Source organism: Sinohyriopsis cumingii, chromosome 1, assembly GCF_028554795.1.
Source record: "Sinohyriopsis cumingii isolate HCF-2022 chromosome 1, ASM2855479v2, whole genome shotgun sequence".
Lineage (NCBI taxonomy): Eukaryota > Metazoa > Mollusca > Bivalvia > Unionida > Unionidae > Sinohyriopsis > Sinohyriopsis cumingii.
Genome location: NC_142961.1, coordinates 176,857,867 through 176,885,756, shown reverse-complemented (window position 1 = coordinate 176,885,756; position 27,890 = coordinate 176,857,867). Strand labels below are relative to the sequence as shown.

At 34.8% G+C, this 27,890-nt stretch overlaps 1 protein-coding gene across 3 annotated transcripts in view; it reads right to left on the bottom strand.

Annotated features, from left to right (window-relative positions):
- The window catches only part of LOC149808447 (leucine-rich PPR motif-containing protein, mitochondrial-like), a 162,202-nt gene that overhangs the window by 18,300 nt on the left and 116,012 nt on the right, over positions 1 to 27,890 (bottom strand). For all 3 annotated transcript variants that reach the window (XM_089977347.1, XM_089977366.1, XM_089977356.1), the window contains exons 28-33: positions 25,161 to 25,321; positions 19,970 to 20,190; positions 16,727 to 16,815; positions 8,164 to 8,296; positions 6,956 to 7,074; positions 4,498 to 4,613 (exon numbers count right to left, since the gene is read on the bottom strand). In XM_089977347.1, the coding sequence (XP_089833473.1) occupies positions 4,498 to 4,613; positions 6,956 to 7,074; positions 8,164 to 8,296; positions 16,727 to 16,815; positions 19,970 to 20,190; positions 25,161 to 25,321 (839 nt within the window). The remainder of the gene's footprint in view (positions 1 to 4,497; positions 4,614 to 6,955; positions 7,075 to 8,163; positions 8,297 to 16,726; positions 16,816 to 19,969; positions 20,191 to 25,160; positions 25,322 to 27,890) is intronic.

Below are 27,890 nucleotides of genomic sequence, written 5' to 3'. Positions count from 1 at the left end.
CTGGAGCAGGGTTCTGACACATTTTTGTCAATAACTGGAAACAATATCTTGCTTGTTTATAGCAAAATAAACCACATTCTATCCACGACATTATTAGGAAAAAATATTCATTTTGAGATTAAAAGAACAGAAAATATTTAAGCTCAAACCAAAATTGCAGCCCCCCCCCCATAATTAAATGACCAGTACATTGCAGTAGATGAATGTGTTATGTGTACCTTACTTATTTATAAGTTGCAATTTAAAAGCTGGGATGATTAAACTTACACTTTAGCTAATATTGTGAAAGACATCATGCTGACACTAGAGAGATAAAAATATAAAAGTGTTGATACTGAAGCCTACAATGTTCTAGCTACAATATTGGTACAATAGGCAGCGAGGCCAATACCCAGGCAAGATATTTATTTGAGAGGGCCAGAAAGTATTAAACATACTCAACAAATGAGAAAATATTTGGTGGACTTCAGAAAGTATGAATAGTTTAGATAACAAGTGCATTCCTGAAAACTGAAGGATGACCTGCAGTCTTACGTTATGCATATATTTAACATTCATATATGCTAGTAAATAAATAAAATACAGTTTGTTTTTTCTTCCTCAAATCAACATTTTTTTGAAAGATGGAATTTGACTGAATCTGTTTCACAACAAATCACTTGACATATGTGGCAGGTGCCAAATATGCGATTAAATGATCATCAAGAGAATTATATTTGTCGCCAATAATTTGTGATGGATACAACCATTTTTAACTATTTAGTCATGAATATCATTAAATTCATAACAAGACTCCTCGGGAATTTCCGTACATTCCTTACCGACGTACCAGTACTGTAAAAAAAACAAGCACTGTGGTTACAAACCATGGGAAAAAGATCGCAGTGAACTGGTTGGTATACCATGCACCTCAAGCAATATGAATGATTAACACCAGACCATGAAGTAGCAATATCTGATTCTCATGAATGAATGGTCCCTCTCAGCAAGGGACTGATACGCTCTGTTGAAGTGAGAACATTCAGCTTGGAAATAATGTGTGCTGAATGAGTCCTTCACCAGTAGGAAAAGATGCTTCCTAAATTTCTTCCCTTTTGATGGTGTCCAAAATTGCACAGTAGCGATTAATTAGGTAAAAAAAATGACTATCTTAATTGATCCCAGCGCTGATATGACTGAAACTGGACATCTTTATAGGGAGTAAGCTATTAAGGAAGCTGGTTTGTCACCAAAAACTCTAGGTTGACATGGGAGATAAACAGACTCCTGATAACCACTGGACCATAACAGTCTATCTAATGGCAATGTTCTCAAAAGAAGCTTCACCCAAAGGTTCATCAAGCTGTTTTGACAAAAAAAAAAACAAAAACATAACATTCACAAGATATTCTATCAAGGTATTAGTGAGATAGTATTTGCAGCGCAATATATTTGATAAGATCAGGACATACTATGAGAACATGAGCCTGCTGGACAGGGCTGTCCTATAGATAATAAAAGCAGAAAATGAACTTTCTTGGGCCTTGAACAGAAAGGAAAGAAAGTCTGCTAGTACACTTAAGAAGGACAACTGCACCAATGATCACTTGAGATAAGCCAAGTGTGAAGGTGGAGAATCTGTGGGCTGTTGTGAAGAAGAGACCCCCCAGTACCGCGAGAGCAGGTCCCTTCTCTGAGGTAATGTTCTGGACTGGTCTACCAACAGGTTGTTGTGTAGATCGATGAATCCCAATCGCTGAGGCTACCAAGGGGCTATTAGATTAAACTATACAGTGAAGGTCCTGACTTCTGAAAACTGGGAAGGCATAGGTGAACAAACAATCCAACCTTAGACTAAAGACAGCCACTGTCCAGGCCCTCTGATCAGGGACTGTCACAGAGCATTCCCTGGTAGACTTGTTCTAGTCTACCAAAATCAAAAGGTTGTCATTACCCTGCTTTGGCTTCTGAGGGGAGATACAACTTCCTGACCCACTGTCACTCTGGTGAGAGGGAGACTTATTGATAGGGATATCCTTGTCATGCTACTACTCAGGGGTGTGGTGAGGCTACCCCTTATAGCAGGCTGTTGGGGAGGATAGAAAACTTGTTATTCCTTTCATAGGTGTATCTATATCCCACAAATGATCACGTGGAGTGGCTGGAGCACACTCACAGATGTTCCCTGGGGATGGGAACCCTTCTTGGTCCTCCTAGATGTCTGATATGATATGACTGACCCTCCCCAACACCACCCCTCCAGAAGATGCAGGTCTATGACATGTCACATCTGAACTGCTCTGAGGCCAATTCATGAGCATCCATGGCACCAATAATGGGAAGATTTGTTTCCCTGCAATGTATATCCACACATCCAGTAGGGACGGAAAGGGAACATGAGAAATGGGTATGCCAATTTCATAGTTTGATGGGCATATGCCAACTCTCTATCCCCAACAAGAATGCTTGATAGAATGGAGACACTTGGGGTGGGATTATCAATCCAATACCTGTACCTGTACTGCTGCTAAGACTGATGACCAATACTCAAAACTCAATGACCAGTGAAGACAATGATCTGGATGAGACTCCATCAGACAATGCTGAGGGACATGACTGCTCTCCCTTCTCTGGGATATGTAATGTGGTCTCTATCGTCTTCACATGAGACAGATTGTATACCCTCTTTGAACTGAAGACAGCCAATGATGATAGACTGTGACAAGGGTGATGTGTTTTGAGACCCACAGGTAAGAGACAAATCACATATACTTGTAGCATCGAGGACAGCCTACCTGATAGACTGTGACCAGGGAGTTGTATTCTGATAAAAACTGGAAAGAGGAAGATCACATACATGCCTGGAATCAAGATATGGATTACATACTCTAGGAAGTATGTAATGCCAATGCTAGTACTCCAGAAACAGAAAATATTGAATAAAAAAACTGGCAAATCTTTAATAATTTGCTGAAAAACTAATCTGACCACAAAGACAAAGGCAATTTCCCCAAGAGTGCATTGCACGCAACTTGTACTACAAGCATCCAAGGAAACGAGTATCCTGCACCATTTGCTGACATGGTAGTCAGTCTTGTTCTAGGTTCTCTTTGCTTACAGATTTTAGAACATTCTATGGATGAACATTCTAAATGGAGGTTGGCAACCCAGAAGGAAAGCAAGGCAATAGTGACAGGTAATGTGTTACTGCTATTAAAATAGCTTCTAACATGGTATTAAAAATTCCACAATTAGTGTAAATTGTCAAAATTGTCAGTCATTTATAACATGCTTTACCCAAATCACAAGGTTTTTCTGGATAAGCAAGACAACATTAAGATATTAAATGTATTTTTATTTTTATACAGTTTAACTAATGTAAAATAAATGTTATTTCTTTCACCATATTCTCAGTACCAGCACAAATAATCAAGTGTATTCACTGGTCTGTATATCCATGGCTATTGTTTCCATTATGTTCCTTTGCACAACAGTAAGGAATAATGAAAGTAAGGATAATCACAACAATTTCATGCCATGTCAGAAATGTTAATTTTGATTTCATTTTAAAATGAAGATCATGATGTACAACTTGTACACTTATTTTGTGAGAATTTTTTGAATATTTTTTGTTTACAAGATGATGAATAACTAAATAGTTGTATGATGAAGTAAATATGCTATCACTGGTTGAATCGTCTGATGTTTTCATTGCCATCATACCTATGCTAAGAAAATACACAGCATTAAATGAAATGAGGTTTAATTTAAAAGTATTACCTGATTTGAGGTTTAATTTAACAGAGGTGGTCCGAGACCCAAACTGCAAGCATAGAATGGAGATGTAATTTTGGATGCAATCTGACAGAGGGCAAAAAAATAACGGACCTTTTCCTACCTTGTCATTTGCTTGAAAAATATCCTGTGCTTTTTGAAGCTGAAAAATGGCAAGTGTGGGTGGAAGATGTATAATGCAATGCATGCTGGACACAAGGCCATACCCAGACCTGCCAATTAAATGAAAACTGAATCCAGGACAGGGTTTCGCAGGGTGGTTTTAAGGTGGAGAATGACACTGTATTGTCTTTCGAACTAGACTGAATGAATGGAAATTCCTTTGTATTAGTTTCTGTAGTGAACTTGACATTTAACATTTCTCTTAGGTAAATTTTCCTCGTCCAAAATTAGGCTTTTTTAGCCCAAAATTTATCAATTATAATAAATAATTGCAGAGCACACCAAACACATATCCAACTCCACAACAGCAGTTATCGATCTGGAAATGTAGAATATTTAACAACAGGAACTGAGACCAAAACACAGAATTTGACTGAAAATGATTGAAAATTGTTCACCAAACATGTAATTTGCAAAAATAATTTTTCTGGGTATGAATTTTCTTTTTCTTTTTTGCCATGTGAATCCAGGACATTCGTGGATAAATCAGGACAGCTGGCAGGTCTGTGTACCATACACCTGCTTGACCTAATGCCCACATGAGCTAACAAATACATCTACCTTCAACAGCGCATCAGCTCTAGGTGTGTCATGAATGAAGAGGTACTGCCAAAGGCTTTTAAGGCAAAAGACTGGGTCCTTGCTTGATTGTGCAGCCCTCTCACAGACCATCTCCACTGAAATAATATATCTAAATTATATTTATCTGAAGACAAAGAAAAAGAAAATTGGCACAAGAATCATTAAATCTAATAATCTAATCATCCCTCTTTCTCTAGGAATGTCAAAATGAATAAAACAAACTTAACCTACCAGCATCTGCATTGTTTTCATCAATACCGACTTTAATTTATTGTACCATCTAATTTTTGGAACAAAGAAATTTTGCTTTATTAAAATTTAGCAGCTTATAGGTATCTAGAAAAAATGATAATTGTTGTTTTACATTTATTTGTACAAAGTAATGGTTAAATAATAAAAAGTATTTAAATTACAAACAATGCGGTAGAATATGGTTAAATAATAAAAAGTGTATTTAAATTACAAACAATACGGTAGAATATGGTTAAATAATAAAAAGTGTATTTAAATTACAAACAATATGTTAGAATATCTTTGTATGGATTAATAGAATCCATTTTGCATCAGACTCGAGGCTTTGCTGGTTGGCGGATTAAAAAAATCAGATACTGAGGAAGGGTGGGAGTTATTAGGCTGCGTGGGAAAAGTGGAGAGTATAATATCAATAATGGAAATCAGAAAATTTAGCTGACTTTCAATGAATCTCCATTTACACGTGCATTTTTTTGTGTAAAAAAATCAATTTCTAGCAGAAATTGGTCACTAACATGCTGAAGTGCCAACTTTCACAAAAATGTAACATCAATGAAAAATTTTTACAGTAACTATCCACTCTGCAGGGAACTCATGATAAATCTTAACTACAACAATGCACTCCAAGAATGTTTCAAATTATATAGTAGCCATAGAGTGACCTAATAATACCTTTTAGTGGTCATTTGAAATTATTGCCCACCAAATCTTAAAAATCTGGTTGCCATAGAATTTGAAAACAGAAACCAATGAATGTAGAATGAATTGTTGATGATAACAAAAAGTGCAGTTTTTAGTGAAAATTGAATGCAAAATTATTTTATACAGTACAAAGATCTGACAGAATTTATTTTTGTTTCACTGCCTGCATTTTTAGGGTGAGTGAGTGTGTGTGTGATTTGGATTTTTAATGTAGCTTTAACAATTTTTCAGTCATATTGCTACAATGTCTGAAGTGTGCCAGTTTACAGTGATGTCTAGCACTAAGGCACCATGCCGCAGACATGTAGCATGATGTCCCACCCTGTCACATTATCCTGACACCAGGCCGACCAGTCCTAACACTAACCTCTTAATGCTGAGCACAAAGCGAGGCAGCTGTTCGTACCATTTTTGTAAGCCTTTGGTATGACTCGGCCAGGATTGACCCCACGACCTTCTGCATCTGAGGAGATGCTCTAACCACTAGGCCACCAGATCAATACCATCAGCTTAGGTTATTGCATAGATTATATATTAAACTGATCAGTGATCATACACATGTCAATCACACAGTCTTTACAGGTTGTGGGCTGGTTCTGGCCACTTAAAAATGTAGAAAACAGCCAACTTCAAAACAAATTTTACTGTAAGATGAAAACTCTTTGTTGAATACATGATGTCCGATAAATGTACCTGGGATGATTGTTGCCTTTAATGTTTTTCACCCAATAACAAGAATATTCCTTTCCATACTTCTGTGATTATATTTTTAACTTTAAAAGATGCCGTTTGAGCATGTTGCTCAACAAGATTTTATTTGTTAGACATTTATAAAAATAAGCAAAAGCATGATCATGCTTAAATCAGCTGAGGTACTCTTGTCAAGTTAGGCTGGTTCCCTTTTCAAGTCTTATGAATTGAATGTGAAAACCAAGATCTGAAGCAAACCATGAAAAATCAATCTCTAGATTCTACTTCAATTATCATATTTTTAAATTTTTAGCTATTATTCCATAAACATGTAAATTAAGGATAATTTTCAGTATGACTTGCTGTCAAATCGTAAGTTTTATCTGATCCAATAAACAAATTAACTGATACAACATCTTGAACTAGTGTGTGATGCTTTTGCTCAATTATGTCCAATGCACATGAATATTGACTCGTGTAAATATTTTGATTTAATATGCAATGTTGGGCCCTTGCTTAATTTACATACCTAAAACAATCATCATAAAGTATGTAATATGGTATATGATAAGACATTTAGAAGCAAACATTGTAGCCCTTAACTGCAATTATTGTAAAATATAGGTAGTTTCTTTCATGAAATTGTTTCAAACCAAATGATATTGATAATTGCAACATTTGACAAGGGCTTGTACTAAAACACTTTGTGAATAAAGAGTAAATCTCAGACATGGAAGCAGCCAAGTGCCAAAGTTTCTTAACATGACATAAGCATCATGAAATTTTTACTCACCTCTTGGTAAATAATCTTCATGCTTTGAAGTAATACCCTCAATAGCTTTTGCGCTCAAATGCTTGGAAGTGAATGAAAGGTCACTCTCCAGGAATTTCAGAAGATCTTCAACTTTGTTTCTAAAGGAAGAAACAATCAAATAATGTGTTCAAGTCATCTCTTGTGAAAAGATGCTGCCAGGATTTTATCTAAGGGAGGGATCTCCCAACATGTCATTAAAACAAGGGGTGGGGTGAACAAAAAATAAAAAATGGTGGGGGGTTGAAATAATTACAACAGTTCAAAATTTAATCAACACTTAATATCAGTCTCTCTTGCCTACTGCTCCACTCTGTTAGGGCTCTAGTTAAATAAAAAAATCCTCAAAATAAAGTTGTGCTGAATCTGCGCCTCCCACCCCCAGCACATTGCAATAAAATAGATAAAAACACTTTTTGATAATAAAATGAAAGAAACTAACCCTGTCCTGTTATCATTTATTCCTCTCTTTTTTCTTCATCAACAGCATTGAAGAAAAAAAAATATATATCCACAAACTCCATATATGTGGTGTAGGCATCCATATTGTAGCATGTATCATGAGAAAGCTTTCATTCACCAAAAGGATGGATTGCACATGTGCAGGAGAAAGGTTGGGTTGATGAGATGATGTTGTAGTGGATTAAAGTTTTACCTCAGTACATAGTTTTATATTTTTTAAAAATAAAATTTAAGTTGGGAGTGCATTTCCGACATGTAATTTTTGAATGATTTAAAAAGTGTCCCACAACTTACAACTCAAAAAAACATAAAAAACGTGTGCCAGAACATGCAGTGCACAAAAAAAAATGAATTTTATGGTGTTCCAACAAATATGGTATCCCAACATGTATGATAAATATGGTAGTTAAGAAACAACAAATTACGGAGAAATTATGTACCTGTTTTCCTTGACTGCAGTTTAAGTAAAACAGCCTTACTTTACAACATGGGATTATTCTGTTTCAATCAATGCAAATAATCAACACTGCAACAACAGTCTCACAAAATTATGCAAATTATATTTGACCTTCTTTAAATTCAAGGACTTTCACAATGATTTTATTGTTGCTGACATGTTCATTCTTAAGAACATTCATGGTCTTGATTCTGTCATTTCTAAATTCCAGCACTCTGAAAGTTTTTAAGGACCTGTACGAACCCTGTAATTTGGATTGCAAGAAACTTACTTCTTAATATAGGCATCAATCATGTGTTTTGCTGCATCCTGGGCTAATCTGAAGTCTCCAGAAGAACAAGATAAATACTGCAATGTAGGTATTTCTCCAGCCTCTCCTAGTTCTTGAAATAAATAGGCCCGGGCTAAAATAATAATAAAAGCATTGGTCAAAGATTTTGTTAAAATAAATTCTTTCCTACCGTAAATTCCCTTTTTTTTTTTTTTAAGGGTTACCAATTTTAATGTCTGATACAATCTGCAACTTTAAAGACCCAGTGAAAAACAAATCTCACATATCAGTTTATGTGATAAGATTTCAGAACATTTGATCAGTAAAATTTGCAGCATTAAAACCACCATTAATGCCCTGAAATTCAATACTGTTAACCTCAACATGACAAAATGAAATTATTACCCCTGCTCCTTCAGTAAAAAATATCCACAAATTAAAATACCATATACACCTGCTTATAAGACAAGTCCAACTGCAAACTGCACAGACCCAGATCAGTTATTGCGTAAAGCGTTGGCAGATCTGGTTATGTGCAGTCTGTTTGGAATAATCAGTAGAACTAGTAACACAGACATTAATATGCAGGCAAATTATGAAATGGCAAACAAGGATCTTTGTTATTTACAACTTGCCTCGAGTTATGAGTATGTACAGTACCAATCAAAATTTCGTTCTTTGTAATGCCATAAAAAAAATTCCCAATATGTGATGAAATAATCATAGTCAACTTTCCCAGACTGAACATTTTTGGAACGAACAATCTGGCTGTTTTATAGCAATGAGAGGTTTAATTCATATTAAAAGGGTAACTGCTGTCAAAATAAGGGGCCGCTCTGCAGAGGAGGTCAGGTTACAAAGGGGATGGTTTGGTAAAGTTTCATTGCATATAGGCAAATCTCCACTGTTAAATTATTTCAAATTACCAATTATGATTTGCATTCAATTTTTTAATACTGTAGTATCACTAATTTTCATGTTCTACCAATTTCTGTGGACTGTGTTGCTGCCCTGAACCGTTGATTGAAAATCTAATAGTGTGAGTTGGTTCAAACATGAGACAGGCTAATAAAAATGACCGATTCCATTTTTTTTAAAAATTTCTATTTACTTAGGATGTTTGCACTTTGATGGGCTCTAAATTCATCCAATGTTAACTTTGGTTGCTAACAGCACTGAACCAGGGGCAGCTGATCACATTTGGTGCACATGTGGAATGATGACATTATTCAAATCTATGGGGATCTCTTAAGCCATTGTGTTAACAAAATAAAGTAATTAAAGATGTAACTTTATGGACAGTGTTTTATGGAAGAGATCATGCATATATACTTTAATAATTGATTAGCTTAGTGTTATTAGCATCATTAGCAACCAATGTTGATTATAATTGGTTGACCTTGACAGGTGTTTGATTTCTGCTCATACAGGTGGTAATAATGTTTAACCCTTGAAGTGACTGCTAAATGTAGTCAGCATAGATATGTTTGTTTGTCATGTTTCCCACACTTTTCTAAAGATAAATTTCCAGGTCATTTCCAGGGATTTTCCAGGATGAAATTACTTTTTTCAAGGTTCACATATGACCATTACTGAATGGAATTAAAGAACATTTTAGATCATAAAACGTGCATTTTCTAAATCTAAAGATGTTTTTCTTTCAAGACTCTCCAAAAACATCAAAGTCAAAAAAGATGATCATGTACAAAACCCAGTGCCAGATTATCAAATCGGCAGAGTAGGTACCGGCCTATGGGCCTGACTCCTTTTAGGGGCCCCATGACATTTAATAATATTTGATTAATTTTGTTTAATAAGATAAAATGTTAATTTGTTTAATAACATTAATAATTGTTAATATTTGTTTTATGTAATAAAACTGGTTTATTAAAATTGTTGGTTGGTAAAATTAAAAACATATTAGGAGATAATTTGCGACGGGGGCCCCAAGATTTTGACTGCCTAAGGGCCTCCACAGGGTTTAATCCAGCAATGACAAACCACAAAATGTATCACACAAAACAAGTTTGATTATATTCCTAGAAATTGGCATGTAAAGTCATTTCAATGTACAGAATAAAAATTCTAACTATTTTGCTGCATTATGTTGCTAAGTGGGAACAACATAATGAACATAAATTTTTGTTTCGTTTCCTTTCAAAACTTTAATTCTAAAGAATTTATATATATATATATACATACACACACACACACACACAACGCCATTAAAATCCAACCAACCACCAACTGATAAAAAATTACGATACTTGGAGTATATCTATATTTATGCTTCTTAAAAATATAGGGCAGGTTTATACCTTTTACCTATAATCTTTGGTTCCAGCATTGTCCAAGATCCCAATTCCAAACTTGTCAAGTTATAACAGAGTTGGATACAAGTGGATCTACACTGAACCTTGTGCAAGTATCAGCTTGAAAAACTATGCCCTTACGACACCAAGCTAAACTGTGCATTCCTGTTCAAGGTCAAATAAAATATCACAACATTTATCTCAGTGGCTTTTGGTATGTGTGTATATCTGGTTTTCGATTGTTCAATATTCATTGTATGTACTGAATATAAGAGTCTTTGGAAGGTGAATGCATTTATCAACACTATACACATGTTTGTGGTTGTATTGGTAATAACTGATAAGTTACAAGTTCACGTTAAGTTCATCATTCATTCTGTCTTTGATAATAACTTTTAAAGAATTGTCTTGAAAACTCTTATTGAAAATGGGGTCAAGCAATTCTATTATATTACAAGATCTAGAAAACATCCATGTTATGTGTATGATATTAATGCAATAAGCAGCACTGAGAGCAAAAATCAACAACCAAGAAAAATGCATGGGGGGCTTTTTGTTGGATATTTATCCTTACATCTTTTTAAACTTTTGTTAATCAACCAAACAAATCTAGCTGAATTTCACTAAGAAATGTTACTCATTAAAATGCAAGTGAACAACTAGTTACATTTCCTGTTCCACAAGATATACATTTCCTCAACAACTCGCGCCATGATAATTTGCAAACCTGTTTATAACGCAGTGTACAGTATGGATCCCATATTTTAAAATGAAAATATAAAAAAAATGGCCACAGTGAGCTGAATGTGAAAAAATTTTGATCAGAATTGGTAAATGAAACCTCGATATATTGCTTGAAATCTTGTGATACCTGCGTAACATTTAAGATCTGAAACCAATGCTTCAAGCTACGTGTAGCTGTGTAATAGTTTCACACCAAAGTTCAGCTTAGAGATTTAGAATTTTTCTAATCTGGGTTTCTGCCGACTATTTCAACCCCATTTTTCAAATTTGGACATTTTGGATGGAGTGTGGGTTCAGAGCAATTACAAATAAAATATTTGTAATCTGCTGCCACCATAAGATAGCTTACCAGTGGGCCTAGCAGATTTAAACTAGGTTATACCGACTTATACCTGTATGAAATCGATAAGAAAATTATTTTCTCAAAAAAAGGCAAGTACAGTAGTCCCCCTCTTATAAGGCCACCCCTAATGCAGCAGGGAAGTGGCCTTATAATGCGGGTGGCCTTTCTAGAGGGCGATGACAAATGCGAATAGTAAATACATATGAAAAAAGTCACAAGTACATTTAATTTTAAATATTTAATATTTTAATTAAAAAATCACATGCATGATGTGAAATAAATGTAAAACAAACTTTGTCATCATTTTCAAAAGAATGCTATGAATAACCATTGATATAGTTTTAAAACTGTCTTTATAATTACGTTACAGTTCACATCATCTGTCACTTTGTTGGTAACAGTCTAAAAAAACAAACCTGTCTCATCACATTAAAAATATCCTTGCTGTCATATCCCCTGCATATATCGTTTAGTCTTTTGTCCCAACCTTCGACAGCTTCATTATTAACATCAGCTGATTCGCTGCTAATGACAACACACTTGATATTGTGTCGCACTTGAAACCTGTGCAACCATCCGTTACTTGCGGTAAAGTCGCCATATCCCAATTCAACTGACAAACCTTTTGCTTTTTCTTGTCTTTCAAATCAGGATACAAACGTCTCCTGGCTCAAACAATCTTCCTTCCTCCGTCCATTTCACCTTTCCACTTCTGCAGAATTGTTTCATTATCTTTCACGATATTGTTTATCTTAGTCTTCCCAACGTTAGTTTTATGCAAGGATCCTTGACGCCCCCCCCCCCCGTCAGTTGAATTACTTTCACGTTCTCCTCTAAACTGAGAATTTGTATTTTCCTCGATGACATGTTGATCCTTTTGCAGTAAGTTATTCATGTTGCCAACTACAGTACTGATAAAATAATTTTGTATGCATCTGAACAAATTGCCGTGTGTTTTTAAAGGAAGTGATCTTGTCACGTGATTCGTTAGTAGCAGTCTGGTACCCTATTGTTTTTAAACATTTCTTGAAACTAAGTGAGAGAAGCCAAAACGGCTTCGATATGTACCATTAACATCACGCAGATCTGACCTCGCGGCCGCTAGATTCGTAATTTTGACAATTATTGTCAGTAGTAATATCCATTGATTACCAAACTGAACAAGCCCAGCATCTTACTAAGGGAAGCCATAAAGGCTATTAAACCATTTTCCTGCTGACTTGGGTATTGTACATCGATGCTGCCACTTCTCAGCTGTTACTACTGTTCGATAATTGTAATCTTAACAATTATCAGAGTGACTAAACCGGACATCTTATGATAACACAGCAGTAAGGCTAATTGGATTACATGTACGTACCCTTTTGTATGGATTAAAATTTGAGTCTCGGTTTTTATGGAATAAATGGCTTCTCATAATATTAACCTTAGTGGTAAATGTGCTTTACTCAACACTTCTTTCAGTAATGAAAACATGACATCGGGAAACAGAAATCGGATTACTTAACACACGTTATGAATAAAATACTGGTTCTGGTTACATATTCATATAGAATGCGGCCGCTTATCAGGGGTAAATTTTATAATTTTGCACTAGTATGCTGGCCGCTGGTTGCGTTAGCCGGGTGGCCTTTCGCGAGGGGTACTTTTGAACACAAACTCGTCGGTGCCAACGGATTTCTGGCCGTAAGGAGCGGGTGGCCGCTGTTCAGGGGGGCCGTTCAAGAGGGGGACTACTGTATTATAATCGTTGTCTTTACTCCGCTGACAGATTAGACGAAACTCAGCATAGATGAAACCTGACCCAGTACTCGCCATTTGCGTTAACAGTCCCATTACTTCACAAATCTCAAATGACATCAGAAGTCCAATAGTCACGTGATATCAACAACAAACTCTGTTAATGTTGTTGTACAAAATTTCAATTATAATAAATGAAAGTCTGATACCTTTTGTGAAAACCAGAAAGAACATATAATTCTCAACATATTTATTACAAGAACAACTACAAGAAACTTGGCCAGTCTGATTCATCAAGCAGAGTAGTCTGGTTCCCTGCTTCGTATGCAACCTATGTGAGAGAGCACATGTCAACGTGGTAGTCAAGTGATACTTCAAAACTCTGAAGTTGGTCTTGGAATAAATATTTTTTACTGCAACCAGTATAAGATTTTCATTTAATATTTTTTCTACAATATTTGAACATGACGGTTGTGAGATTCTGTGTGCTCGTGCGACATGCTATCGAAATTGCTAGTACCAGCTCAAATTTCATCAATGCATTTGTTTCATCGTCTTTCAGCAGATTAAAGACATAAATATTTTATTACTCTCGAAATTTCTGAGAAAATAATTTTCATATCGATTTCATGCAGGTATAACTTGATTTAACAATGTTTAAGCTTGCTAGCCCGTCCGCTAAGCGGCTATGCTTTAACGCCACCATGTTGGCCTCTTGTGATGCTAGACTGGTTTTCATACCTTCCATAAAAAAAACATGGATATTGAGCTGTCTGTGGAACAAAAAGTTTACTAGATGAGTCTAATCCACTGAGCGTTTGGATTGTGTAAACAAATATATTTATGGCAAGCACCCAAAAGATCCACACTGCAACCTCCTAATATTCTGGTTAGAACTCGGTAAATTTAACTCACGATCAGTTCAGTTACGACTCTATTAAGTAATTGTTTTGGGCGTCACGTTGCGGAGGAAAATTCCCGGATTTTTTCCAACTTTCATCAAAATTTGCACAATTCAAGGACTTTTACAATCGGGAAAAATTTCTCCCCGCTTTTTCCCGATTTCCCAGTAGCATGGGAACCCTGCACACAGTAATGTGAACAGGTGTTCCTATCTCTAGAACAATCCTCAAGGGCCAGGCATAAAAAAATGGCAAAAATTATGGATAACGACTGATTTCATGGCAAGCCATGGATAACTTTGGTGATTCTAGCACTGACATGGGAAAAAACGAATTTGTTGTCAGGAGAGATAGGTTTGGCAAATCAGACCATATTTGTAAAGCATCACATCCTGCAAATATTATATTGTTCTCATTTGCATTTCAAAGGAAAAAAATTGTTTTGACCCATTAAATTCATGATTGATAATGATTAACCTTTGTGAATTTATTTCTACATTCTACAGCAACAAAATCAATTATTCAATCAATCTATCAATCTAATTAGCGACAAGAATATAAAAATGAAAACAAACTTTTACATTCCTCTAAATGAATGTCAATCTTTATGAAATGAAATCTCATATAATTTTAAAAGAAGAATAAAACCACGTGTCCAATTCAACACAAAAAGCAGTGATGTAATACATGATGTCTTTAATAGTATGTATCTTAAGTGTACGGAAACCATGTGGATAGAGCTGTCAAATTTTTTTGGAAATTACCACCAGGTATTCGTCAATCATAACAATCAGTTACCCAGGTACTTGATCAAAGTGTAATTGTATTAAATGTGAACCTGAACTGCTCTGTTGTAGGTTCAGATATGCCAACCCCAAATAGAGGTAAAAGTGTAATTTATTACTAATATAAGTGGTAAAAAGGGTAACCTGAGCATAAAAAGAGCTATCTATATATTACATCCCATTATTACAGAAAACAGTATGAAAAATGTACATATTGCATTCAACGTACATTTATTTTTGCTACTTACCTTAATCTGCAGTTAAATTTTTATCACAAATCGGCTAAATCCATGTGGATTAGTAGTTAATACATGGAAATAGATAAATTATTTATGCATTAACACTTTAACTAGTCTACACGTCTAGAGTAACTTTCGCGAATGAGCATAAAGTCCACAAATGATGACTATAATAGTATCCTCGACCTGACATGGTTCGTCCCTTAATGAGGGTCCAGTGCAACATGTTTTAAGTTTAACATCATCCCTCCCCTCTAACATTTTTCAGTCATATAAAATCCAACAGTCACATCGATACAGCCCATTTTTTTTAATGATATCTGGCACCATTTATTTTCAATTTAGACTGGTCCACTACGTCTGTTGTATCAAAATAGAATGTCTGTTTTCCTGTAACAGTTTCAAGTAAAATTAATGCAAAACTTACTATATTTACACACATGGTCAATTTTTATTAGATTTTTTTTCAATGTTATTAATCGAAAAATATTTCCCATATATTTAAATAATTCAGTGAAAAATAGAATTTAAAATAGCTGTCCATTTCATTCATTTTTTCCTAACATGGTAACCATGTTTTCGTGTTGCCTTTGCCGTTGCAAAAATATCTGCCTTGGGTTTCCCACCAATAAAAAATAAAAATAAAAAAAAAAAGAGTCCAGTAAACAAACATGTGAACAGCGGCTCTGACTTGAATAGCTAATACTCGCTCCAGCACCACAAACTTGAAGCAAAATAGCCATTAGTTAAACCGGACATTTATATTGTGCTTTCTTTTATTTGAATTTTAATATGTATTTAAATTTTATTCAGTTGAATATTTCTTAATCAGTACTTACTGTTGCTGTCGATACAATGTACTGACCTTGTTAATGTCATCAGGATCTCACTGCATTTAAGTCGCAAGAAAAATGGCACATGAACCATGGGAAGGCATGAAGTTAGGACAGTCTAGCTTTAAATATCAGCGTTGATTCATAAATAGGTTGCATGAGAAAGGAGAGAAGTGTCCTCCCTTGCATTCTTATAAAATACATGTATGACAAGTAAACTAAGCAGCCATACAAACCCCCGTGATGATGAATAAATGCGTACATGACACAAGTCTCGAACTGCAATTGTTATTCTCTGTCTTGATCTGAACTTGGAATACTTTTTTTTTAACAGGTACCCGGTTGATCATACTATTACCCAGGTTATTATTAACGGGCAGTTAACCGTTCGCATCTTTAAAGTCAAGACATTATGATAGAATTTCAGCATCTCATACCTGATAACTGTTCAGTGAAAACTCCATTGTTATCCAACCAAATAATAAGAAAAATATTAAAGAATGTCTCTTTGAAATATTAAGTGAAACCAGGGCTAGATAGATATTGCAATTTGAAAAGAACAGCATAGACTCGAATAAGCTATCTATGTTGTTGCAGTTAGATCCATGTTTGAAATTAGCAAGAAAATGTTCATTATAATGCACACAAATCACGATGCAACTTACCTTTAAAAAATTTATTGGCCTGAAGGTCTCTGGATAATTGTAGCAAGAAATCCCTTCCAGAATGCAGAGCCCCTTCTGCAGCATCAAGTCTGAAACAAACAACTTTTAATAGTAATCATTTTCTTTTTGTAATTATCAAATTTCCACAAATGCCTATAATGGGTCCCACTGCAGGCTCTGTAATGTAGAATGGTTCTGATGAATCCTCCTGTATCTTGTAAAAAAACAAACATATGGAGACCAAAGCAGCGGTGGTACTGTGGTTAGCATGCCAAGCTGAAAGGGTGTGGATCTGATTCAGCCCAATTCAGCCAGAGAAGTGTATCCTTGGACAAGTCACTTTACTCCAACTGTTTCAATACTAAATAACCAATCTGTTTTGCTGTGCTAAAAAACATCAAACCAAATAAAACCAACCCTACAACTAGAATTTCTTAAACATTTTTATATCAAGCAGTTTAATGTAGAGGTATTTCAGTTCTACTGGTGTTGCTGGAACAAGATGCTTATCAGCAAAAGTTTTTAATTCATTATATTCCTAAAACTAGATTTTTAAAAAGAAATATAAATGCTTTTAACTCAGTATGCAGAATAAGATAAAATATATCAACATAAGGGGGGGGGGGTCACATTGAGTATGACTACATACATGCCAACCCCTGGTGAGGAAAAAGTGTAATCCAAGTGGACAGAAAGAGTAATCCGAGCAGAAAAAGAGTAATCCACATATAACATAATAAAATTCAACGAGCATATGTACAAAATGATTTCTTTACCCCTTCTGGTCTTTTAATATCAATTACTGCTTCAAATTTTCATATATAGCGCTTTGAGCTTTAAAAAGAAATACTCTCTCATAATGCATTTCAAAACACTTTGTAGCAGCTGAGATTATGAATGTTTTGCACACCAGAAGAGCACTAAGTGCTGGGTTACAGAGCCTGGATCTGAATTCAGTTTTATTTTTGTTAACAATACTGAACAATCTCTCATTGTCAGCACTAGAATGGTAAAGAACCAATATTCCTTTCATAACCTGACAAAGAAGAGGAAATTTATATCTTCCAGTGGTTGGATCTTTAAGCTGAGAAATAAGGTGCCACTGCACATCAACTCTGTCCGCATGAAGTACACTGACATGTAGAATGCCAACTTGATACTTAAGGGGTTCTTCTAATTTATCAGCAGCCATTCCCATAGCAAGGTGCATCATATGACAGGGACAACCTGATATGTACACTGATGGAGACATTTTTCAAAATGTAGAATGCAACTCCTTTACGAATTCCAGTCATCACTGATGCATTTTCAGCTGAAAAACCCATACAGTTCTGCCAACTTATGTTTATTCAAAGCATTATCAAGCAAATAAATAATGTTTCCTCCAGTGGAATCTACTGTTAATTCTGGTAATGAAAGAAAGCACTCTGACTTTGCCCTTTTCGTTGTCAAAGTCTGTTACACCGACTGGGTGCAATGTTTGTCATCATAATTACTGCTCCTGTCTGTTGCAATACTAAACACCTAATAGTATAAGATGATTTTGTTCTTGCACATACATATTTTCTTCAATTTTGGAATCAGAAAACATCCATTTGAACAAAGGACCAATGTAGTCTTCTACTACTAGGGGTATTCTGTGTTCTATTACGAACTCTGTAAATAATGCCTCTGCATTTATTAGTTCTGCTTTAAAAAACTGATGTTACAAGCTACCTAAGTATTGGAGTTTGTAAAACAATATAATTCAAGGTTACTCTGTTTTACCACCATGGCCAGTATTAAAATCCTTTCCACATAGCCTTCAGTGGGCGTGAAGCTGCCCTAGAATGGAACGCTGTATTGTGTAATTCATGTATTCATCTTTGAATCGTGTTTTGTCTTTTTCTAATCCATCTGTGAAATTATTTGAAAAATATTTTTGCTCTAACACACACATCTACTAGAATAAATGACTTTTAGCACCAAATATCTACAGATTGGTTCTGTATCTGATATGAATTAGAAGAACAAAATGTGTAAGCAAAGATTAAAAGTTAGAAAACCATTCTGTTCTCTCCTAACTAAGCCATACAGCTGCTATAAATAGAAACCGAGGATAAAAGTTTGAAAGTAAAAGCAGCATGTTTTTTGGAAATAGGGCAGCTGCTATAAATAGAACATAATACTGTTAGGAAAGTGCATGCAAGGCTGGACAAGCGTACTCTTATGTGATAGTTATGTAGAAGCCATCTTTTCTAGAATACGATCTGAAAGATTAATGTGATGTTAATAAAAATAAGAAAACAAATTATTATTATTTTGAGGAGGGGGACATATATTTATGCATAAGGCGTTAATTTAATGAAAAAAAAGTGTAATGATTACACCAAAAGCGTAATGGTTGGCATGTATGTGACTACAGTTAAGTCTGCCTTTCTATGTAATACCATTAAATTTGGCCTTAAGATTATATAGATTTTGTCTCAAAATCAATGTTCAAATGAGTTCTAAACACAACTAGAGGACTAACTGGTTGACTGGACAGGACATGGACTCTTTCATGCCAAGGAATTAAGAGTAACATGCCTTTCCAAAGACAACCACAGTGGCTGACCGAGACTGGTCTGGGCAGGAATAAAACATGCAACCCACTAATTTTTAGTCAGTCGACTAAGCCTAAGCAGCTTCCTAAGGAAATAAAGTAAACAAAGATTTTCTGGAACTATATTTGGTCAGAAGCTTAAACGATTACAATTTTTCACTTACAACCGACACCCTTTATACTGCATTGTTTTGTGTATGTAACATATTGTATCTTGCAAATAACTGATGCTAGGTCATATTTTATTAAGCGTAATCATACAGACAAGTTGTACATTAATACTGCATTCTGCAAATTATGGGCAACCAGCGCCACCTTTTCATTCTTTATACAGTACTGATGAATGGGTCATCTATAATAAATGGAGACAAAATTAACAAAAATTAATTTTAAAAAATTACTTGATAATGTTATTCATGGCCTTGCCAGTCTGTGAATTGTTCTTTTCTAGAATCTGGACCAACTATTATGACTTATGCTTTCTGGTTAGGAGTGGCAAAGCAATTAGGGTGTATGAATGACACACAACTTAATTAGCTGCATAAAATGTATAACACACAATAAACAATGAGGCATACAAATGACAATGTATCAACAAGAGTAATCATGATTTTTTACAGAATATTCTAGAAAATGTACAATGAGGCAAAAGATGTTACCTTTCTTTTATCTTCATAACTTCAGAAAACTTCTTTTTTTCAAGTAACTCAAATGCTTCCTGAGACAGTGTCCCTTTGAAGCTTTTAAATTCCTTTCCTGAAGGTGGCAACTGCCTCTCTGCGACAGGGGTCGAAACCTGTCGAGAATGTACTTGTTCTTGTCGAGACCATCTTTCTTCATTTTGAGACTGTTCTTGGTCCTGCTGAGTCGGTCCCTGATCCTGCAATTATACAGTTTAATTTCTGTATACTGTGCATTAAAATTGCTAAGAATATTGACCTACACCTGCTGTCACATACTGCATGCAGATCATGGTCCATGCTATGTAATCTAGCTCATAGTTTAAGCACTCTACTACAGACCTGCCAACCCTGATGAGTCCATTTCAGTAAGGCAGCTGATTTTTTTGCGTAAGATTGGCCGGTTTTCAGTAAGGTGTAACAAAATATCAATAATTGCTATTGTAAAGCTGGAAAACGTACCTAAAAGTTTCACGCAGCGACACTTAAACATTATGTTTAACTGAAAAGTTTGTAAAGTATGTGTAGACTTTATTTACCACTATTACAGTTGCACAAACTTCAGTTCCAAACCCTATGCAACTCAATGGCTTGTTGCTATATCTCAACATGACATAAGTCTTGGAAATTCTTTTTAATTTCACATGATGACGGCAATCATATCTCCCACCATGCAACATACTCAAATTGGCACGTGATGTCCAATAAACGTAATTGTGTCCTTTCCAGCTTTTATATATAAGAATCTGAATATTCATTTTTATTCTTCTGTGTGAATATTAACACTTTTCTAGATGCTTATTTTCCCTTTCGTCTTAAACATGCATCACTTTCTAGATGTCATTTTAATTTTTTTTAATAATCAACAGTTTGATCATGCAGACACTTGCATGAACAAATATGTGCAGCTTAAAGTGTCTGGGGTGCTTTTGTAAAGTTAGTCTGGTTCCCTGACTAATTTCACTAATTCAAATACGAAACCCAGATCCAAATCAAACACGGATGGATAGATTATCTGGATTTTTCGGTAAAGATTATTTTTCCATAGTTTTTCCTTGTATGCCACAAGTCCGTATTTTAAGAGTAATTTTTGTAATGATCATGACAAAATCGTAAGGGTTGTAAGGTCTGCAACTATCTGGTGGATCTGGGTTCGTGCTGTTGGCAGCTAGGTGCATATTGTATAGAAACAAATATTATATACTATGATTTTGTTCCAAAGACTTAACCAAGGCTAAGTAAATATTTTCCTGGACACATCATCTAGCAGTCTGTCATCAGTATAGATACACGTCATGACGTTATCACATTGTTAAATGTTTTCCAAACATGACAGTCAACTCATCCGATAATATTTATATAAGGACTCAAATTATGAGTGAAGCAGAGTAATGAATAATCAGAACACAATTTTTCAATAAAGTCTTACCCAATTATTTATATCCAAAACTCTTATGTCGACAAGCTGCCCAAGTCTATGAAAATGTATACACTCTGGCCCATGGTTTATTGTTACTGCCAAATTTGTCTGCTTATGTCGATTTCAAGATATGTTGCCACGATATTAACAAACAGGTGTTTGTTTGGTCCTCTAAAGCTGTCCTTTCATGGTGACTTTAATTATGCATGCACCCTTCAACAAAGCAAGCTGGTTACAATCTTCAATAAGAATGCACTCATCAAAGAAGTCAGCACCAAAACTTAAAAACAAAGCAATGGAAACGATCGACTTAGGTAATTTCCAAAGTGACTGGTAATCGAACCATGCTTATTGTGCTGTTAAACTTTTCTTTTTTGGTTGTAAAAAAAAATATAATTTTATGCTTATGATGGTTATGATGGTATTCAATAGAAGCATACAACACAAATTAATTTTAGTCTCTTTAAATTTAATACCTGGCTGTCAAGGAAGTTGAAAGTGGGGCATTCTGCAAAGATATCTGTGAAAAAGTTTCACTTGCTCAACTGGTTTTCATTTACCAATAAATAGCCTCATCCCCTTGGTAGCCTTAGCAAGACGATTACATCTAGTGTCTCAGGCAGACCAAAATGAAATTCAATTTATGTACATGTAGCATGTAAACAACAACTATACAGCTACATACTACCAGCAACAATGAATATCGTAGTGAATTGTTTAGTGCCATATGTTTATTGACAATGGGATAGAGATCAAAGGATTACCATAATTTTTCATATATCTTTATGTCTTTCTAATGGGATATGACTGATACATTAATTTTCTAACATGTGACCTGTACTCGTTTTCAAAGATTTTCATGGACATGTCCAATACTTAACTCATTATGGACTGTATTTTACAAAGGTCATTACAAAAAGGTAACACGAAGGAAAGTCAATAAAAAGTGTATTTCAAACTAGTTTCATCTTCATTTAAGTAAAATCTCCCTTGCTTATTTTGACAACATTATTACCTCATGCCCAAGAGTCTCAAGATAAACAGGTAGTACTGTATTTGTAATTTCTACTCTAGAATAATGTTAATTTACCTGATAACTCATGCTAAATTAAAAATTAGACTATACAACAAATATGTTTTAGGTGTCTCGTAACTCCTGCAAACTTGTTTTGCTGTTAATGATTTGCAAGCTGTCAGGATACTGTCAGAACAATTCATTCATTCAAGATACCATGAAGTACACACATAAATATAACCCTATTCAAATTAATGGTAATCAAAATAGTAAATCTCCCCCACCTCCACCCCTCAATGACTGCTACAATGTAAAAAAAAGATCTATTTGGGTTCCTGCATCTTCCAGTGCTAACATCAGTGCAAGAAGTGATATGCTCATAATGTGATAAATAGTCTAATTATACTCCGTTTAATGCCTTTTCCATCAGTCAGATACTAATAAAAATGTTTCTGTCAACTGATTGTATCATAATGTGATACACTCTGCCATAAAACAAAATGAATCTCATAGGCCTCATTTGGTTTAGTCTTGAATCTGAATGAATATAGTCCATCAAAATATCAAGTTGAGCTGCGTAAAAAAAACTTCACAGAGTGACGAGCTAACTCTCATTACCACATACAAGTATTAAGCACAAGCAGAAAAGAACAGAACAGTAAACCAATCAAACATCATCTAAATAATGATGACCAGTGAAGCATCTAACATGGAGAAATGCTGTTTTACAATGAAGATGGCGCCAACTCGTTCACATTTTGAAATGTAGGATTTCAGATATACAACAGATGCCGAGTCGAAAATCAGGATGCACGTTATGCAAATGTAGTACATAGGGCAGACAACCAAAATTTGCAGCACCTTGATTGGACATGAATTTGACCTAACATTGAACAGTATAAAATAAAATTAAATCTAAAATTGTTTATGCTCATGTGATCTGAACCAAAAGTATAAATTATGGCGCATGCACGCTTCAATTGCATATTTCAAATAATACATTTCAGTCCTTAAGCATATCTTCTAACATCAATCAAAAGTAGTTGCTGTTGCTCATACAGAAGGGATGGTCTACAACCCATCTCTTAATAATGCTAACAATGTGAGATCTACAATTCCTTGCACTAATAGCAAAGTTCCTTCGTTATACAACAGATGAAGACCTTAAAAAATTTAAAAGGCCTTCTACATCTGCCATCAACGACACCATCAGCACCATGGAATTACAAAACTGAAACTTACTTAATGCGGATGGCTAGTCAATACTACCTGAACAGCCTAAAACCATGCAGAGTAAAAATGAAAACTGTCTTCCTTACCGAAGAGAAAAAAAACCAAACATCTCTTTCTCAGAAATACACACACACACAAATGATCTTGCAACAATGCTTTTGATTTTTGTCTCCATCACCCTCAAACAATTAAAAACAGAATGCCACGTTATAGGCCCATTCTTGTTTAATAAACCACTATGTAAAAGTGACACTAAAAAGACACATTTTATTATTTCTCTCAGTGACCCTGATCTTTGTCCTTTTAATCACAAATTTATTAGTCCTCTTCCTTACTCTAAGTGCAAGCCATCCACTAAGTCAAGGCCAGGTATGTGATGCAGAAACATCAATAGCCTTAAACCAGAGGTCGGCAAACTTTCCAGTGCAAGTGCTGCATACACAAATTTACACCTTGTCTCTGACCACATAGTTCAATAAGTAAAATAATATTTGAAATAGCAAAAACAAAAGGTTTTTCTAAATAACATCTAATTAATTTTCAGTTGTTAATATGTTGTTAATATCTGAAAACTTAAACTTCAAAAGAAGCACATTTATTGGATAAACAGAGTAACATAAACAGAGTCAGTGCAAATGATGACTTGTTCCTAGGCCACATGATAACCCTTGGTAGGCCGCATGAAAGCCCTTGGCAGGCCGCATGCGGCCCACGGGCTGTAGTTTGCCCACACCTGCCTTAAACTTTACCATAAGTGCAAGCCAACCATAATGTATAACTGAGGATTGTCATGTAGAACTCATGCTGATGTGTGGAAACAATTTATCATTCAAGTCACGGTTTAACCTTTGGCCTTTGGCTCCATGATCAATATGGTTATTCCTACATCAAATGCCGGCCATCCAAAATTTGTCAACTGCTGTTTATGGAAAATTTTAGCTTATTTGTCCAAACTATTATTATTCTTTCAGTTAGAGTGACCAAGCCCCAAACTGGTTGGGTGCAAGCCTTGCATAAAGTTTGGTAACTGCAGATGACAGAGACTCAAATCATTGTGTGGAAACCATTTTGCTTCTCAATCAGAACCTTGACCTTTTGACTCTACAGGGTTCTTCTTTAAGCCAAGTACAAGCTAACCACAAAGACTTTGTGTGGAAACTGTTTACCTACATCCAGTCATGGTGACCTAAACTTTTGACCCTGAAATTCATAAGATTAGGAAATACAAGCCATCCAAAAAGCTTGGTAACTGCAGATGGTAAGCAACTTAAGTTATTATGTCGATACTGAATAGAACATCATAATATAATATGCTCCTCATTCAGGCAAACAGACAATGAACAACAATTTAGTCTGAGCTTAATTTCCTCTCTCTCACACATAAACAAATTATACATGTGAAAAGAAATAACTATAATCATGAGCATCATACTTATATATGTACAGCTTTGAATTAAAGTGTATGAATAATAAAAAAAATAAGTATGCTTGTTTTTTTTTACCTTGGTGGATTCTTGAATTGCTGGCACATCAAAAGGAACAGGTATTCCCCTAGCCTGAAGAACCTTTGCTAGATAGCGAAGTGTTCTTTTTCGAGGAGGGATCTCTTCTTCTTCTAGACGACTAAGAACAGCAAGTGCTTTTTCATGTTCATTTCTCAGTACTGAAACAGAAAACATCTTTGTTCATTTATATGAACCAGAGAAAGAGTCTTAAAATTTATTGCCTGTACACAGTTAAATTCCCAGGTAAAAATCTGACTTTCACTTTTTGGCCACTTGAGAAATGTCACATCCTTTTGTGGCAACAACAGAGATGGTGTAATAATGGGGCACAAAAAACGTTGATATGCTGATGGTGTTTGCAACAGACACAAAGTAAAATAAGAACAAAATGCCATCATATGCAATGCAATTTTGTGCTCCTGTCCCCACTCCTTGATTCCCACCCCATTATTAAAAATATTTAGTCACTTTGGCATATTTTCAGTTCAAAAGATTTATTCTTTAGCATATTTTCAGTTCAAAAGATTTACTTTCTATTCCAGGTTCCATGCCAGAAAAGTTCTCACAAATAGATTCAGATGCACAGATTTTTTCATTTTCTCCAATTACATTAAAAAATTTGTTCCTACAGCACATGTTTCCTGGTTCATAGAGTTATATATTTTGAAATGCAACTGACATTTTACAAATATGTGACCTTGAGAAAATAAAGTACCATATTTTATACTGTACAAGTTGATACTTCTAGATGGAGAAAAACAGGTTTCATCTTTACTTGGAACCAATATATATATAGATATATATATAGTGATTGAAATTGCTTTACGTACCAGTCATGATTTTCTGTTGCACTTGGATGATTACTGGTACATCTTTTACACTGGTATAATTGATCCTATACACAATCACATTATTAACTACTTGAATGTTCAATGAAAATTTAAAAAATCTTTTAGATTAAGCACATAATTATCGCAGTCTCAATACTGTCATATATTCACTAAAGAATGCCCATACTATAGCTAAAAATTGTGAATTGATATCGACTGCTCAGAGATCATCAACCATCTGATTTTAGTTGTGCATTTCCGTTTAAAAGAAAATTTTAATGTCAACACATTAACAAGCTGTTGTTTCCACATCCCTCTTTGATTATAATTAATGGACTGCTCTTTGGTTTCTGACAACAATCCATGCCAGTCGACTGTTTAAACCCTGATAATGGCTTTATGTAATAAGCCATGCAGGTATCCCCTTTGTTCTATATTAATCCACATCAATAATGGGTTCTATAGCCCAAGTGGATTAAGAACCTCATGAAATGACGCCCTCATTCTCCTTTTAGACAAATAATGAATGTTAGCCAAGGGCAGATTTTCCTTATTCTTTGCATGTGACTTTTTTCTGTTTAACTATCTTTAATTTTTTTTACATTTCCCACTTCTCTAGGGATAGCCTAATTTCCCTGTTGGTAGGTTCACTAATTTAACCTTGTCTGTTGAATCTTGCACTCAAACAGCTGTCAAGTGGAATAACCTGGCCAAAGGTATAGGTATGTGACCAGCAGGTAAATATCACTGCATGGCTGTGTGGTTCTTGTTACAGTTAACATTGTAATTAAAGCAAGTGGTGTCAACTGATAATGGAATATGATTGTGGCTTCATATACGATTAAGATCACATTCATCAGGTAACTGAACAATACAGATTACAATCATCCTGATTCCTCCATTCTTTCCAAAATGAAATGGGGGGCATACATGTTTTTGTCAGTGATTACAATTTCCCAAATAATTTGTAATAGCATCCAGAGGTAACATTAATATTCATGAATAAGTAAGATACTAGTGAAACAGATGAAGCTAAGGTATTGATTTCACTTCATCTTATACTCCACATTGACTTCTTGATGGATGGAAAATATGGTAATACTGCTGCGATGTTGGAAAACTAGCTCATGTTCTGAGACAAGTGATGCCTGTAAATTTGATTATACAAGAAACATGCTGAACCCATGTTTTTCCTACCAAAAAAAAAATGAAAAAGAAATTGTTTTCTCTCTTATGTTAGCAGAGTGCAACAAAATGAGAAAATTTTAAACTAGAATTTTATCTTAAAGAATTTGGTCCATTTACTTCATGGATTAATGGAGTATCATTAAACATTTCCATAAATTTTCATTACAATGAAAACATATTTTATAATGATTTTAAAGCATAATTTTGATTACTAATTAATTTTGTTTGACAAGTGTCCAAAATACTTCATCTGCATGGATTTTACGAACTTTTTTCCACTGTAAAGTTTCCAAACTTTGAGACATCATTTTCATTACTTATAATTAGTTAAGCCTATGAAAGAACCTTGTTGAAGAAATTTTTGTTACGTACAACTATATAAGCTTTTGTGAAACAAGAACCATGTTTGACAACTGATTAACAAGTTTTACATTGCATGATCTTACAACATTCTATATCCTGTTAACTATTAATATTTAATAAAGTACATTTATAAAAACTGTTAATGGAATAAAGCTGATTAAGAATAATAAATTTATTGTAGATTTAGTTCATAACTTGTGTGATAATTCAGAGAACTATCATCAATGTTGCTGAACCAGAAGAAGGGGAGAGCAGCCATGGAAGAGCAATATGAACTGATCCCAAAAATAAATGTTCAAAATATACCCACCTCCCTATGCCATTTAGTACCCAAAAATTTTAAATC